We start from the raw sequence: 13,527 nt of genomic DNA, 5'->3' as shown, positions 1-13,527 counted from the left end.
TGTTTCAATAGGCCTTCCGCCCTGCACTAATCGATCTCGGCACGTGCCTCCCAGAATGGTAAGCTCCCTTCTCATGTTCTGCTCAGTAGCGGTGCTGCTTTGCACCAAAGCCAGCCGCACAAAGACAAAGCTATGTACAAGGCTAGCCCGAGACTCCTCCTCCTCTCCCCCAAAAACTTACATTTCGCTGTGTCCGACGGATGGCATAAAAGGGGTGAAAAAAGCATGAAACGTTTCAACATTAGCCCACCGCGAGGGTCGAACTCGCAGCCTTCAGATCACCTGACTTTAACCCGCCTAAGAGTCTGACGCTCTATCCGATTGAGCTAGGCGGGCTGTAAAGTTTGAAATAAACGGAGCCCATTGACCGTCAAAAAAAACCAGGAGGGAGAATTTCATCCGCCATCACCTGCAAGGTCGTTCATTGCTCTCTGCACCTCAAGCTTCTCCATTACTGCCCTATGTAAACTAGACTTCGTCCGCCGCCCTGGCTTCCCTTTCACCTCTTTGGATGCTGATTCCGATATATATCCTTCGGCCGTCTGAGACTCGGTAGCGGCTTGAGGCTGCCTGTGAGCCGTCGAGGTGAGGTGAGAGGGCACGATGATAGGCGTCGCTCGTGGAGGTGGCGGCCACTATGCATGGCGTGATGAACAATGGGATACTTATAGAACAACAGATGGTGCACGTACGCCACGATTTGGTTGGTTGAAGTGGAGAGCCGCCCATGGTGGGTACTCCCTCTCCAAATGAATGATGTGGTCTTCCAGATACTTGAGACGGTCAAGAAGGGATCGTGGTAAAGAAGGGACTGCAGTCGCACTGGTGTGAGCAGTTCGGGCAGGAAGGGGAGGCTGACTAGCACTTACCATAGCGAACAGCAAGGTGCTTCTCAATGTTCTGCAAACGCTCGTCAAAGCCAGAATATCGTTCAGCACTCGGATAGTCTTCGACACCGCGAGGGGCAGTAGCATTGGCAGCATCCTTAGCCTGCGCGGTGGCCTCACTCGACTCAGAGCCCGGCAGAGCACCTGCTTTCATTGTTCGGCGCAGCGGGCCGTCTTCGTTCTTCGCGATGTCGTATTTCATCTGTAAGTCTCTATTCTGCGTCTTCGCGTCCGTACGCGCGCAGGACGGTATCGAAGTAGATGGCTCGGGATCTCCGTTCTCATTCAGACGCCTGCGCTTTTCGGCTATGGACAAGAGGAACTCGTTACGATTGGACGCGTCGTTCCGAGCACGGTTCTGAGCGAGAAAGCGGGATATGTCCTTCGTGATCTAGCGCAGCAAGTCCAGGTCCGTTTAGCGGGTAAAACGGAGTGAGAACCGGACTAACCGAGCTGTGGGGGCGAGGTGTCACTCCGTCCGCCAGGTGAACACAGTCAAGTTTGCGCTCGTCAAGAGGACGTTTCTGCATCCCGACATCTTGGTTCTCCTCCTTCGCCTGAGCTAGTTGCTAAGAGCTCGTGAGGAGACGATATGTGCAATCATGATCGAGCATGCACGTACCATGAGATCCTTCATGAGCTCTCCGAGGGCAAGGGGAACCTTCTTGCGCTCCCACTCCGGGTTCAATACCAACATGTCTGCCTCAAACCCCCGCAACGCCTGAGAGAACCCAATGGAGGACAAGAACGACTTGAGTGCTGCATCCCAGTCTTTATTGTACGCTGGCGGAAGTGAAGGAGATGAGCTTGGAGACTTCTGCTTAGCTGAAGGGGCGGGTACTGGAACTGGCGCAGGAGAGACGGCAACAGCAGTCTGAGAGGAGCCCTGTGGCGGAGGAGCGTACGAGTAAGAGTAGCCAGTGCCAGGAGGATATTGATACGTGGCAGTATTCCATGCATTCGCCCAAGCATTTGGAGGATAGCCATAAAACGAGTAATTTCCAGCCGCAGGCTGCGCTGGACCAGGTGGGGGCTGCTGAGGGTAGTACGTCGCTTGTGCGGGGTACGGCTGAGAGGCAGACTGAGATGTGCCGGTCTGATATTGTGGTGGCGCGTAGTACGATCGCGAAACAGGCTGTGGCTGGACAGCGAATTGCGTCGTGTATGCGTTCGCAGGAACGGACGGGCCGGGAGTGGATGAGGGAGGGGCAGAAGAAGGCGATCCGGCAGGGGCAAGATGTGCAGGAGAAGAAGTCTGTGCGGCCGCGTTAGCACTAGAAGCTGGCATAGCGCTATGGGAGGGTCCCGCTGCAGACGGCGGCGGGCCCAGCGTCACTGTGGGCGGGGTGGAGGTCAGAGACGAAGTCCAAAATTTCTGAGAAAGGAAAATCCCGCCCTGGACAATCAAAGGCGCCGGTAGCGCTTCGATCACACGTCGGTCCGGGCTACGCTCCCTGTTGTCTATTCCGCCTCTGTCGGACTCGGTCGCGTTCGCACGAGTCTCTCTCTTGACCGCTGGCATCCTGTTTCAGGAGCATACACCACCAACTGGTAACGGCTCTAGATTACCCTGTGATGGCAGTCGAAGCCGCTCGCCTACCTACGCCAGCTTTCAGGTTGCGGGAGGACGAGCTTCCGCCAGAGCTCATACTGTCTATCGAACGTATCCTTGAGCTGCACACGACTTCGGACACGGATCCTCTGGACAAGCTCACGAATGATTTTGATCCCATAGGAGTCCTAAACGAGTACTTTCCCGACGGTGAGCCCAGTGCACGTAAGACGTCACTGGCATGTCTGTAACTTGCTTGCGTGCCCAGAGGCTGCGCTGGGACAGTTAGAAGCCGTTCAGGAGCGACTGGCACAATATGAGCGGGACCTCCAGGCAGAGATCAATGCGCTCCGGGAGGAACTGCGTAAGGACCAGGACCCGAGCAGAATGCAGCTCATACAGGAGATGATTTCGGTGAGTGAGCCAGTACAGATCGTCCTGCATGTTGTTGTATGTTAAGGACACTCCCTTTGTGTCATCTTGTGTTGCAGGACCTTCTTGGCCAAATGTCCCGGATACGCGAGAAGGCCACGGAGTCCGAGGCTGTAGTCCGAAACATTACCAAGGAGATCCAGGTCCTTGACTTGGCCAAGAAGAACCTCATCCTGAGTATGACGACGCTCAAAAGGCTGCAAATGCTTGGTGCGCGCTCTGTGCATTCCACTACACGTTCCCTCTGACATCTCCGTCCGTTCAGTGAACGCGTTAAGCCAGTTGGAGGACCAGATCAAGGAGCGGAAGTACCACGACATTGTACAGTCGCTCGCAGTACGTTCACAGCGTCTCACCATGAGCGATTGCGTGTTTGACATGCGTGCTACAGGCAGTCAAGCAGATCGGCCAGTCATTCAAGCCTTATACCTCCGTGCCGCGGATAGCCCGACTATGGCGGCGCATACAGGAGATCCAAACAGAGATACGCACAATGATTGACCAGGATTGGGACAAGTTGTATGTCTCCTAGCCACGGATGTGCTTATCTCATGTGCTTACACAGCACGCAGCTATATGCAGGATCCTGCAAAGCCCATAAAGCCAGCTGTGGTCGCAGATGCTTGCCTTGTCCTAGACGTCTTGGGTCCGGAAGTCCGCGCTCAGTTCGTTGAGCGCTATGTCGCACTGGAGCTAAAGGAATACCGTCGCATATTCCGTGCTACTGATGAGGCAGGGCAGCTAGACAATATATCCCGGCGCTTTGCGTGGTTCAGACGATTGCTCCAGACACATGAGACTGAACAAGGCCGAGTTTTCCCTGCCGAGTGGAAAACTGGCTGGTTCTTGACCGCAAAGTTTATCGAGATCACAAGGTTTGTCCATGCGCATCAATGGTGCCAGATCGGTGCTGACTATGCGTATATACACCAGAGATGACATGACAGCGTTGCTGTCGAAAGCAGGGTCAAAACTTACCGTGAAGCAGCTCCTCGATACCCTGGCCGAGACGATGGAGTTCGAGGCATCAGTGGTTAAGAAGTTTTCCACTCCTGTATGGCATATCTTTCTTCGGCTCTCTCTTATCAACTCACGAAGTCCTAGGTGCGCGAAATCTTGAAGGCGACGACGCCAGTGAACGCCACGCGCCCATCGAAACCCATCACGTCCGCATTTGAGGCGCACATGGGTGTCTATATTGACGCACAGGACAAGTGAGCAATTACTCTCCAGATGGTCATGTCAGTCGCAGCTGAGCGCAAAATTCTAGAATCCTGTCAGACATGCTCGCGCAATATCGAGGCTCCAAGTCTCGCTCCTCTCTAGAGGCCATATCTACCTCGAGCAGCGCGGACGACGAAGGGGCACCCCCGGTCCTCGTCCTTCCATCGTCTACCGAGCTGTTCTACTTCTACGCCCAAACGCTCGACCAGTGCGCCAGGTTATTCACGGGCCAGCCGCTGTACGACCTATGCGCTCTGTTCAAGAAGTGGTTGCGCATATATGCGGGTAAATAGTGTCTGTGGTTGACGGATATTGTGTCTGACCGTCCCTTGCAGAGGAGGTACTTGTGCAGAGTTTGCGAAGGTAGTGCCGCGAATGCGAATACCTCTCTAACGGAGTCTCATGCACAGTTTTCCTTGAATGATAGACCGGCGAACTTCACGCGAAAGTCCGTAGACACCCGATACGACCTTGCTGAACTCAAAAATGCCTGCACGCTCATCAACACGGCCGATTACTGCCAGACAACGGCTCTTGAGGTAAGTGCACTCCGGCAACATCGTTCGCGCGGAGTGTCTCGTTGACGTCCGTTCAAGCTCGAGGAAAACATCAGGGAGAAATGCGATGAAGCTTTCAAGGAGAAAATCACGCTACAGGAGGAGCGGGACCTCTTTGTGAGGTAAGCAATAGGCCTTTATTCCTGAGCTCAGTTCATTGTCTGATGGACATATCAGCGCGATCTCTGCAGCAATTGGTGTGATGCTTCGTGTGCTCGAATCCGCCATAGAATCACCGTTTAACATGCTCTCGCGTACACCTTGGACGACCGTGAAGCTGGTCAGCGGGCAGTCTGCCTATGTCCAGGACCTGCTCAGCATTATTCAACAAATCGCTGAGGCGGTCAAGCCGCTGGTTGAGCAGAAGAAGTATATAAGAAATTACTTTGATAAGGCGGCAAGGTACGTGATGTCGAGCAGTGCGACCCTATGAGTACAAGGCCTAATTCAATGGCCAGTACGGTGTTGGCCAAGTTCACGAACGCTCTGGTGAAGAGCAGGCCATTGCTGGAGATCGGCGCAGAGCAGGTGAGGAAAGTTCCTCTACGTTCTTATCACCTGAGTTCATCTGCTTCGCAGCTCTTGATCGATCTGCAAGCTATCAAGGCCTGCCTCTTGAAGATACCCGGAGAAGCACTCACGACGTCAAAGTATGCTTATTGGCGAACGTATTAGAAGCCCTTTTCTAATATTATCTACTAGCTACACAAAGAGTGTGAACAAGCACACGACCAGGTTGGAAGCGCTGCTGAAGGTCATCGTGACCCCGGTGGTGCGTGTTCTGACATTGTCTCTGAACCCGCCTATTCAGACAACACTGTTCAGGATCCCGCTGAAGGTTTTATTCTCAACTACACACTGGTCATCGGCGACGCCTCCTTCTCCAACTTCCAGAAGATCCTCGACCTCAAGGGTACGCCCAAGGCCGCACAGAACGACCTCCTCGACTCCTTCCTTACCATCACGAGCACCAAACCCGAGCTCGAGAGCACGTCTTTCCTCTCCTCGCTCGACATGGACCCGGGCTCCATTGCGAACCTGACAAGCCCCGGAAGCAGCCGCGTGTCGCTCATTCCGGGCGCCACGGCGGGCGAGAGCATTCTCGCGGCGCTGTCGTCGCCCCAAGTGGCGAACGCCCCGTCAACTGGCTCTGATGGAGTTAGGTCCGACCAGGCGAGCAAGCGGGAAGTGTTCTCGGACTTTAAGCGATTTGTCAGCTTCGGGCTGAGGAGAGAGACACTGCCTCCGTCTTAGACCAACTCTGGGCTCCTCTACGTCGTATCGGACACTGCTGGGGAGCGGTCTTGTCAGGCCCTACGGAGGCGACATCACCCGATCAGGAGAGGGGACAAACATTGTGTAGCGGAAGGAAGCACTCCGTCCCCCTTCGATTTCGCGAGCCCTAGCACCAGCTCGTCAGTAATGACAGGCAGAAGGATTGATGTCTTGCTCGATCTCTGCTAGAATTAGGCGTACTCAATCTCCCGCCATACCCGATTGTACTGGTCTAACGTCTCCAGATGCTATACGGATACAGATTGCGCTAGATACAACCCGTGGTACACGCTGAGCAACTATACAAACATGAAGATCCTACTCGTCCATCGCGTCGTCCTGGTTGCGAGCCGGAGCACTCTCGCCCTCCTTCCAAGTCTCGCCCCATTTGGGGTATACCCTTTTGTACAGTGACATACACACGGTGTCCATCTGGCTGATCGGCCCATCGAAGTGCGCCTTGTAGTACCCGTGTGTACCGAGCGACTCCTTGATGTGCCCTGTCCGCCCGTATTTCGTGTGCAACTGGATTGGCTTGAGATACGCGATGTCCTCTACTCACCGGGGAGTGTTAGTAAGATAGAGGTGATCAAGTAGGCTGTAAGGGGAGGCACGTACCTGGGTTGAAGAACATGTAACGAATGGTAGCCGTCTTCTTGTGAATTTTGAACGGATGGCCAGTCAATATGATACGCTTGGCGATGATGCGTGTCGTATCCGGGTGCAGGAAACTGCCCATCGCGACCAGTTCAGGTGCTTCCCCGACAGTCAGCCCACATGCATACATGCAGGTCGTGAAGAGAGGTGCTCACCTTGCGGGTCATTAGTCTCCCGTAGAAGGGTGCACGGCTGCTTACCATACACCACAGGCCCGTAGATTGTAGCGACATTCGTGACGCCGTGGCGGAGATACCGCTCGAACTTGTGCACGTTATTCGGACCTTTGCCTCCGCCACGAGTGTGCTGGCTGTAAATTGGGTTGACGCGGATTCGTCGAGGACCGACGCAAAGGATGAGAGGGTCCTGACGCTCACAATCAAATCCTTGCCCAAGCACATGAACAGGGTATTCGTACCTTGGATCGTACCGAGCCATCGTATTCCGTATTCCGCTGCAAAGTGAAGTTGAGGACAGTCTTCTTGTGCTCGTGCTGGAGCAAGCTGAAGACGGTGAATGGTCGCCCAGGGATCACTCGAGCGGCCTCATTGGGAACATCCTTGAGGTAGACCGTCACTCGGGTCCCAGGCTGTTTCAGATGTGGCGTTTTCATTCGGTATATGCGCGTGATATGGGGTCGGTGAACGTACCTCAACTCCGCCCTCCTCCTCTGCCCGCCGCTTCACTGCTCGCTCCGTCCGCTTGAAGTCCTCAAACTGGAATATCCGTGCATAGTCCCGAGGTAGATTCTCATATGGGTCCCATGGGCTTGTACGGAAGGAGCGCAGGCCACGGTATCTCTGGAACCGCGTCCGTGCGGGCACATCCAGGGGCGTGTCGATCTCGTCTGGGAATTGAGTATCGTCCTCTTCCTCGCGTTTCCGGTCTCTCCACGACTGCAGCCTGTACAGCCCAGTCAGAAGCAATGTCAGAGAGATGAGGAAAGTGAACGACTCACTGTCGTGCCTCCTCAGCCTCGTCAAGGTCCTGGAACGCCACACTCCGCTTATCGTCCACGTCCATCTCAGTTCCCTCCGTAGCCGGGATCTCCTCCATCTCCTCCACTTCCTCCATCTCGACCTCTCCGTGCTCGCCACCTTCCCCCTCGCCACTCCCTTCCGCATCTTCCTCGTCGGACTCGTCAATGATCCATGCCGCCTGGTACTCGCTTGTGCCCTTCGGTACCTTACGAACCGCCTTGGGCGTCGTCCCGGTCTTCGCGTCGGGGACCGCATCCGGGTGACCGTTTCCATTGGACGCGCCGCGCATCTCCTCCTCCGTCGGCCAGGTCTGCTCGTTCGCCATGTCGTCCGGGTCGTTGCTTGAGACGAGCGAGTCGGCGGAGGAGGCGTCGGGCTCTGCAAGGAGCTGGGGCTCGACGTCCATCCCGCCGCCATGTTTGGTGTGTTTTGGGAGAGGGGCAGAGACGATCTAAGATGTACCGCTTTGAGCGCCCAGCGAAATCATGCACGCGTGTGAATGAGGGTGCGCACCTTGTCAATTTGGAAATCGCCGTAGTTCGGTATGTGAATGAGGCGGTTCGCAGAGAGGTGCGCGCCGCGGACGACCCCGATGACGCTCAGCGCGCCGTCCACCCAGTCAACCTTTTCTCCCAGAATATACGAGCGACCGTCTCGCCATTTCACGTCCGACGGCTTGCCCTCACATAGTGCACGCACTGTATTGAGTGTGTCCGCCCCGTGGTGCATGTCGAACACCCTTGATTGGCTCGGCACGAAGTACTGGATGAAGGACAGCAGCGACTTCATGATGCCGGACTTCTCCTTCGGGTCCATGGGTTGGTTGGAAGATACGACGGTGACCACTTCAGGGAGGCCCTGCGCTTGAAGCGTGCGGAGGAGTGTGTCGCCCCATTTGTCGACCTCGACGTCTGGCGAGAGCACGAAAATGACATAATCTGCGACTTTGCATGCGTCAAGGATGGCATACAGCTGCCGGTACGGAAGGGGGATGAATTGCAAGGAGGTCTTGAACCTGTCTGCTCTACACATGTAATCTCAGGATGCAGCCCGCGCAGAACTCCACAGGGGAAAGAACGCACCTGAGCTTCTGCAGTCCGCTCGCTTCGTCCTCCTCGACTGCTCCGTCGATCGCCTGCGCAAGCTTTGCGCTCACGTCTCGCGCCTTCACGTCCTCCGTCAAGGGCACGATGGCGACAACCCGCGGCGCACCGTCCGTCCCACTGAATATACGGGTAGCCGAGACAAGGCTCTGGCGCCTCTTGAGCTGAGCTTGCTTTGCGTTATTACGGCGGTTTATGCGGAGCTGCGCTGCCGCATTGGCAGTGTGGTTGGCTTTGGGTGACTGGTGGGGCGTCCGTCCTGTTGAAGTGTGAGAGATTGAACGGAGGAGGGATGGAGTACGCGACCTTTCGCAGCCTCCTTGAGGGAACCTTTAGAAGCGTGCTTAGACTTGAATGGCTTGTTTTTCTATGGATGAATTCAAAAGTTAGCGTTGAGCAGTCGCTAGTAACACGATACTACTTGCTTGTTTGAGTGTAGGCCTGTGGTGATGGACTGTTTCCGTCATGTTTCTAGGTGTGTGTGTGTGTGTGAACGCCCTTCCAGTAACAATTTATTCACGATCGTGAAGGCAGCTGATGCTGATCAGATGCCCGCAGAATCCTAGACTTCCTTGCAAAGTGGGGTATATGTACAAGAGCTGGATGACGCTTTTCTGTGAGCAGGATCCAAGTCGGCCTCGAGTTAGATCTCACCAAATTTACTGTAGCATCTAATCTAATCACGCCACTGCATGCTATCTAATCAGCGGACCACATCCATTTCTCGCGGAGCGCGCTCAAGCGCTGCAATGGCTGTAGACTATGTACTAGTTAACCGTTCACAACCCAGAAACGTCGAGCAGCCTTTGGGGCTGCACCACCGATGAGCGGTAGAATCATGTGCAAAGAAAGAAGCAGTCGGTTAGATTGGTCGATGAGCGGGTATCGTGGCGAATACATTGTGAGAGAAGATTGACGAATGCTTGTTGTAGATGCTATTCCAGTGTCCTTACTTGAGCAGATGAAAGATATTCAAGAAACAGAGTGGGGGCTATATGATGGAGATACTGCGGTTATGTGACTATACCGCAGTCTTTCACCCGGATTTATGCTCCAGCTCGTCGAGGAACGCTAGCCAGGTCTTCTTATCGATCACTCCTTGGTCTGTGACGAACAGATACCTCAATCGACACGCGCGCCAAAAAAATGAGGAGAAGGAAGACGTACAATGGCCATCAGAGTCGGTGACAACAACATACCTCGCCCCAAGCTTCGTGAAGAACTGCTGCACGAGCTCGAGCGGCGAGTTGTCCTGGACCGTCAACGGCGCCTGGTCCATGTAGCAGCTGAAGTCGTACGGGTCCAGCCCGAGCGCGTTCGAGCCCGTCTCCGCGAGCGACGACACGGAGGACGCCATCGGGAAGTGGCCGTGCGGGCCCGCGGCGTGGAACGAGATGACCTCGTCCGGGTCGTCCGCGACGATGCTCAGCGCGTGCTCGAGCTCGTTCGCGCCGATGTAGCCGACCATGCGCAGCCCGTCGTCGTCCGCCTTGAGGATCGGGAGGCCGCTGTCCGAGTTGCCGCTGTCGACGAGCTTCTGGAGCTGGTCTCTGAGTGACTTGACCGTGTTCGGCTGGTCGAGGCGGATCGCCTCGACATCGCGGTCGGTCTGCCACGCGGATGTGAGCACAGCACGTAGAGGCGAACAGAATGTGTCGGGACTCACCACATCGCTCATTTGATAGGGACCCCAGATGTACTCGTGCTTGGCGTCGAGGTATGGCAACTGGGAAAGGTTAATGACGAGGTCGTAGATGCCTTTAGGTTCCAGAGCGTCTGCCACCGTCTTCGCCACCAAAACCGCAAGCATGACCGGCACAGCGTACGTCAGCGTGTCCGTGAGCTCGAACATGATGACCGCCAGAGAGACGGTAGTGCGCTAATGAGAGGTAAGCACACGCATTAGAACGAAAGATTCGTAAAGACATACCGTGACTCCGGAAAGAGTCGCAGCAGCGCCGACCATGGCATACAGCCCGGGAATCACACAGTTGAGGTCACCCTTGCAAACCGCGAACGCAGCGCTGTCCGGGTACGAGAATTGCATCCACTGCACGAGGATGCCCAGGATGCGTCCCGCACATGCACCAACGCCAAGCGTCGGGATGAAGATCCCCGCGGGGACCTTGATGCCGAACGTCACGATCGTGAGGACGCCCTTCACGATCAATGCGACGAAGATCGCGTAGATCACGGACACAGCTTGCGTCGGAGGGTTGAGCACGCAAAGGCCAGAGTGCGTGTTGGCGCTGCCGTCGCGGCACTCGGCGAAAAGGTTGTAGACGAGCTCGGTCCCGCCCATGCGGGTGTACGGGTTCAGGAAGCTCAGCAGTGCCGTAACGAGAGTGACCAGGATGACTTCGATGACGGGGTGCTTGCCGAGCCATGTCCCGTTGCGGACGTGGCGGCTCCAGCGGTAGTTGAGCTTGGAGAAATATGCGCCATACACACCCTGTGACGCATCGCATTCAGCTGAGCTTCAAGTGGTGGTGGATTGCGCGCTTACTCCGAAGACCCCCAGAAGAAGGAAAGGGAAGAGCTCGTATGCATGCCAATCCTGATCGACTATCAGTCACCAGGCACGCATCTTCGCTGCAGGGACAGAGAGGCCACAAACCTTGTCGTACGTAACCTGGAACAGGACCAGCTTGCCGCTCCCAAATGGATCCAGGAACCGGAGTGTCACGGCCGCAACCATCGCACAGAAGAAGCTGTGCGCCAGACATGTGAGCGCAAAATCTCTGTGAAAGAACTCTAACAATCACCTCCGCCACATGACCTTCGCAGGGAAGAAGTACGACACTTCTTCGAGACTGAACAAGACGCCGCCGATGGGCGCACCGAACGCAACGGCCACCCCAGCTGCGCATGCTGCACTGAGGATTCCGCGACGCTTCCCTGCAAGGCAGAGTTAATAGGCAATTCGCTACAAAAGGAGAACGTGCGTACCTTCGTTCGTCTCATACTTGCTAAAGAACCTGCTTACGATGTTGCCGACGCAAGAGGCAATGTGAACAAAGGGCCCCTCCTTACCTGCAGAGGGCATATGCGGCGTAAGATTCAGCGGCTGTATGGAAGGGGCTCAAGTGCAACGTACCGAGGGACAGTCCAGAGGCGACAGATAGTGCCAGTCCGACCGCCTTAGTGAACAGCGTACGTCCGCCGAGATATCCATGGATGACGAAACCTAGACATGAAATTCCCAGCCACTGTGTGGGCTACATCACTGGAAAGTCACGTACCAGATAGGATTGTTTTGATCTCAGGGATACCGCTACCGGCAGCCTATAAAAGATCCATAAGCATAAAGTTCAACGAAGGGGTGGAGAGTTCGTGATCCGAGCGGAGGTTTACGTACATAGAATAGAACTTTGCGAGCGGGTGCAGGGGGGTTCGTCGAGCTCTTGGCGTCATCGCCAGCCGCGAAAGTCGACGAGAGGACGCCGGAGTCCTTCCTCGTGACGAAGGATGTCGACGCGGTGAGATAGATTGTCAAAAGCGAAGAGATCACCGCGAGGGAGATCTGCACCTCGGTTGAGCATCGAGCACCCGAGGTTGGACGATTGACTACGCACTGCTATGACGGTGTACGCTGTGTATTCGATCGCTTCCACTTCTAGCCAGTCCGCGCTAGACGCCACCGGAGCGAAGTACTCTCCCCATGGCCGCCATGCAGGACAGTCCTGAGCGGCAGTCAGGGTCACGAATGACGGCAGAGCGCGTTTCAAGAGCGTGTCATCGTCCTGAACAGGACAGCAGAACCGCTTCGCCTTCCAAATGCTCGTCGTACAATAGCCCTCCTTGATGTCGAAAAGCCACTGCTCGCTGCGAACGATGAGGAACGCGATGATCGCGGTTAAGAAGCCGATTATGGTGACCGCTACCCAGCCAATGCTCCTGTCAAACTGCCTCCGAAGTATCCCGCGCTTCGACTTGCGTCTCCTCAGGGCCGACTGGCGCGCCGAGTCCTTGATCGCGTCGTGCAACCAGTCGATGGAGGTGAACGAGGAGTACCACACGCGGATGCCATTCGTGTTCACGGCGCCCTCCCGCTCCGTTTCCTCCTGGCCGATCACAGGCTTGTCGTAGGCGGAGATGGGACGCTGGGACGCAAAATAGGTGCTATTGCGGAACGATATCGAACGTGGAGTCTGACTGCCAGGTGTGGGCGGACTCGTGTGCCGACCCTTGGGTATGAAGAGATTCGGGAGCGCGCGCAGGGCGTGGCGGGAGCGGAAAGTGGACTTTGACGCGTTAGCGCGTGCAGTCGACGGCAACGTTCCGTAAGAGGCAGCGCGAGCCTCTAGGGTCGGACGGAGAGAAGACGTCTCGTTAGCGACATGCTCGGAACCACTCGCTGCGCCCGAACTGCTGCCAATTTGCAGTAGTCGCTGTCGACGCCACTCGATGGTGGCGGGGCCGCTCAAGGGTCCCGACGGTCCCTCCTCGTCGACTGTGTTGAGCGCGGGGTTGGACGGGCTCTTCCGTAAAGGCATATGCGGGGCACGCCGTGGAGTGAGAGGGGAAAGACTGCTTCCCTTCAATGGTCTGCGCGTCTCTGTACTGAAATAGGACCGTCCTCGAGGCAGTAGAAGCCGTCCAAATCGCCAGCGTGAATGCTGACCGGGACGAATGTGTTATTGTCAATCGCAATCCGGAATCCGGAACGTCTCGCACCTCGGGGAGTCCAAAGCACCCGGAACCTTTCGCCCCGCTTCTAGAGTCTCCCAGAGGCTGCGCGCGATCGACGCCGCTACACCCTGCAATCAGGCAGAAGCTGGAAGGAGCGTGAGCGTTGTGAACGAGTGGTGGGGACCGTCGTCCGACGTCGTCTTCGGCCGTCTTCGAAGGGCTGCCCCG

At 55.9% G+C, this 13,527-nt stretch overlaps 4 protein-coding genes and 1 non-coding gene across 5 annotated transcripts; 1 reads left to right on the top strand and 4 right to left on the bottom strand.

Annotated features, from left to right (window-relative positions):
* Positions 1–243: 243 nt before the first annotated feature.
* On the bottom strand, positions 244–336 carry DICSQDRAFT_t24. The gene has a single exon. It is a non-coding gene; the product is annotated as a tRNA-Lys (tRNA).
* Positions 337–395: 59 nt separating this feature from the next.
* DICSQDRAFT_50615 (uncharacterized protein) lies at positions 396–2,175 on the bottom strand (the record flags this gene model as incomplete). Its single annotated transcript, XM_007361996.1, has 5 exons — positions 396–635; positions 693–811; positions 870–1,278; positions 1,337–1,449; positions 1,506–2,175. The coding sequence occupies 5 exons, from the start codon at positions 2,173–2,175 to the stop codon at positions 396–398; spliced, it is 1,551 nt and encodes a 516-aa protein (XP_007362058.1).
* A 287-nt stretch (positions 2,176–2,462) lies between these two features.
* Positions 2,463–5,906, top strand: DICSQDRAFT_144077 (uncharacterized protein; the record flags this gene model as incomplete). The annotated part of the gene is made up of 17 exons (XM_007361995.1): positions 2,463–2,649; positions 2,708–2,853; positions 2,931–3,081; positions 3,137–3,207; positions 3,263–3,390; positions 3,444–3,746; positions 3,805–3,925; positions 3,976–4,085; positions 4,142–4,380; positions 4,431–4,458; positions 4,523–4,634; positions 4,692–4,774; positions 4,830–5,054; positions 5,111–5,180; positions 5,232–5,302; positions 5,355–5,424; positions 5,478–5,906. 17 exons carry the CDS (start codon positions 2,463–2,465, stop codon positions 5,904–5,906), a joined length of 2,544 nt encoding a protein of 847 aa, XP_007362057.1.
* A 339-nt stretch (positions 5,907–6,245) lies between these two features.
* Positions 6,246–9,134, bottom strand: DICSQDRAFT_50767 (ribosome biogenesis protein tsr1; the record flags this gene model as incomplete). Its single annotated transcript, XM_007361994.1, has 10 exons — positions 6,246–6,481; positions 6,546–6,683; positions 6,740–6,950; positions 7,003–7,173; positions 7,235–7,487; positions 7,543–8,015; positions 8,078–8,588; positions 8,647–8,926; positions 8,974–9,034; positions 9,081–9,134. 10 exons carry the CDS (start codon positions 9,132–9,134, stop codon positions 6,246–6,248), a joined length of 2,388 nt encoding a protein of 795 aa, XP_007362056.1.
* Positions 9,135–9,527: 393 nt separating this feature from the next.
* On the bottom strand, positions 9,528–13,420 carry DICSQDRAFT_133038 (uncharacterized protein). Its single transcript, XM_007361993.1, has 12 exons — positions 12,243–13,420; positions 12,026–12,190; positions 11,910–11,952; positions 11,765–11,854; positions 11,617–11,700; positions 11,433–11,565; positions 11,285–11,378; positions 11,174–11,224; positions 10,598–11,119; positions 10,334–10,546; positions 9,835–10,276; positions 9,528–9,771 (listed from the first exon to the last, which is right to left on the bottom strand). Exons 1-12 carry the CDS (start codon positions 13,161–13,163, stop codon positions 9,704–9,706), a joined length of 2,826 nt encoding a protein of 941 aa, XP_007362055.1. The 5' UTR covers positions 13,164–13,420; the 3' UTR covers positions 9,528–9,703.
* Between the last annotated feature and the right edge of the window lie 107 nt (positions 13,421–13,527).

This window comes from Dichomitus squalens (assembly GCF_000275845.1).
Source record: "Dichomitus squalens LYAD-421 SS1 unplaced genomic scaffold DICSQscaffold_3, whole genome shotgun sequence".
NCBI classification, from domain to species: Eukaryota; Fungi; Basidiomycota; class Agaricomycetes; order Polyporales; family Polyporaceae; genus Dichomitus; species Dichomitus squalens.
The sequence above is the reverse complement of the archived record's forward strand: the minus strand, read 5'-3'. Positions and strand labels throughout refer to the sequence as shown.

Excerpts from the sequence above, each read along its gene's own strand:
- DICSQDRAFT_133038 (XM_007361993.1), bottom strand. The coding sequence starts at position 13,163 with ATGCCTTTACGGAAGAGCCCGTCCAACCCCGCGCTCAACACAGTCGAC. Across the intron at positions 11,701-11,764 it reads CGCCTCTGGACTGTCCCTCG|GTAAGGAGGGGCCCTTTGTT; the intron begins GTACGTTGCACT and ends TGCCCTCTGCAG. Across the intron at positions 11,566-11,616 it reads CAAGTATGAGACGAACGAAG|GGAAGCGTCGCGGAATCCTC; the intron begins GTACGCACGTTC and ends TCTGCCTTGCAG.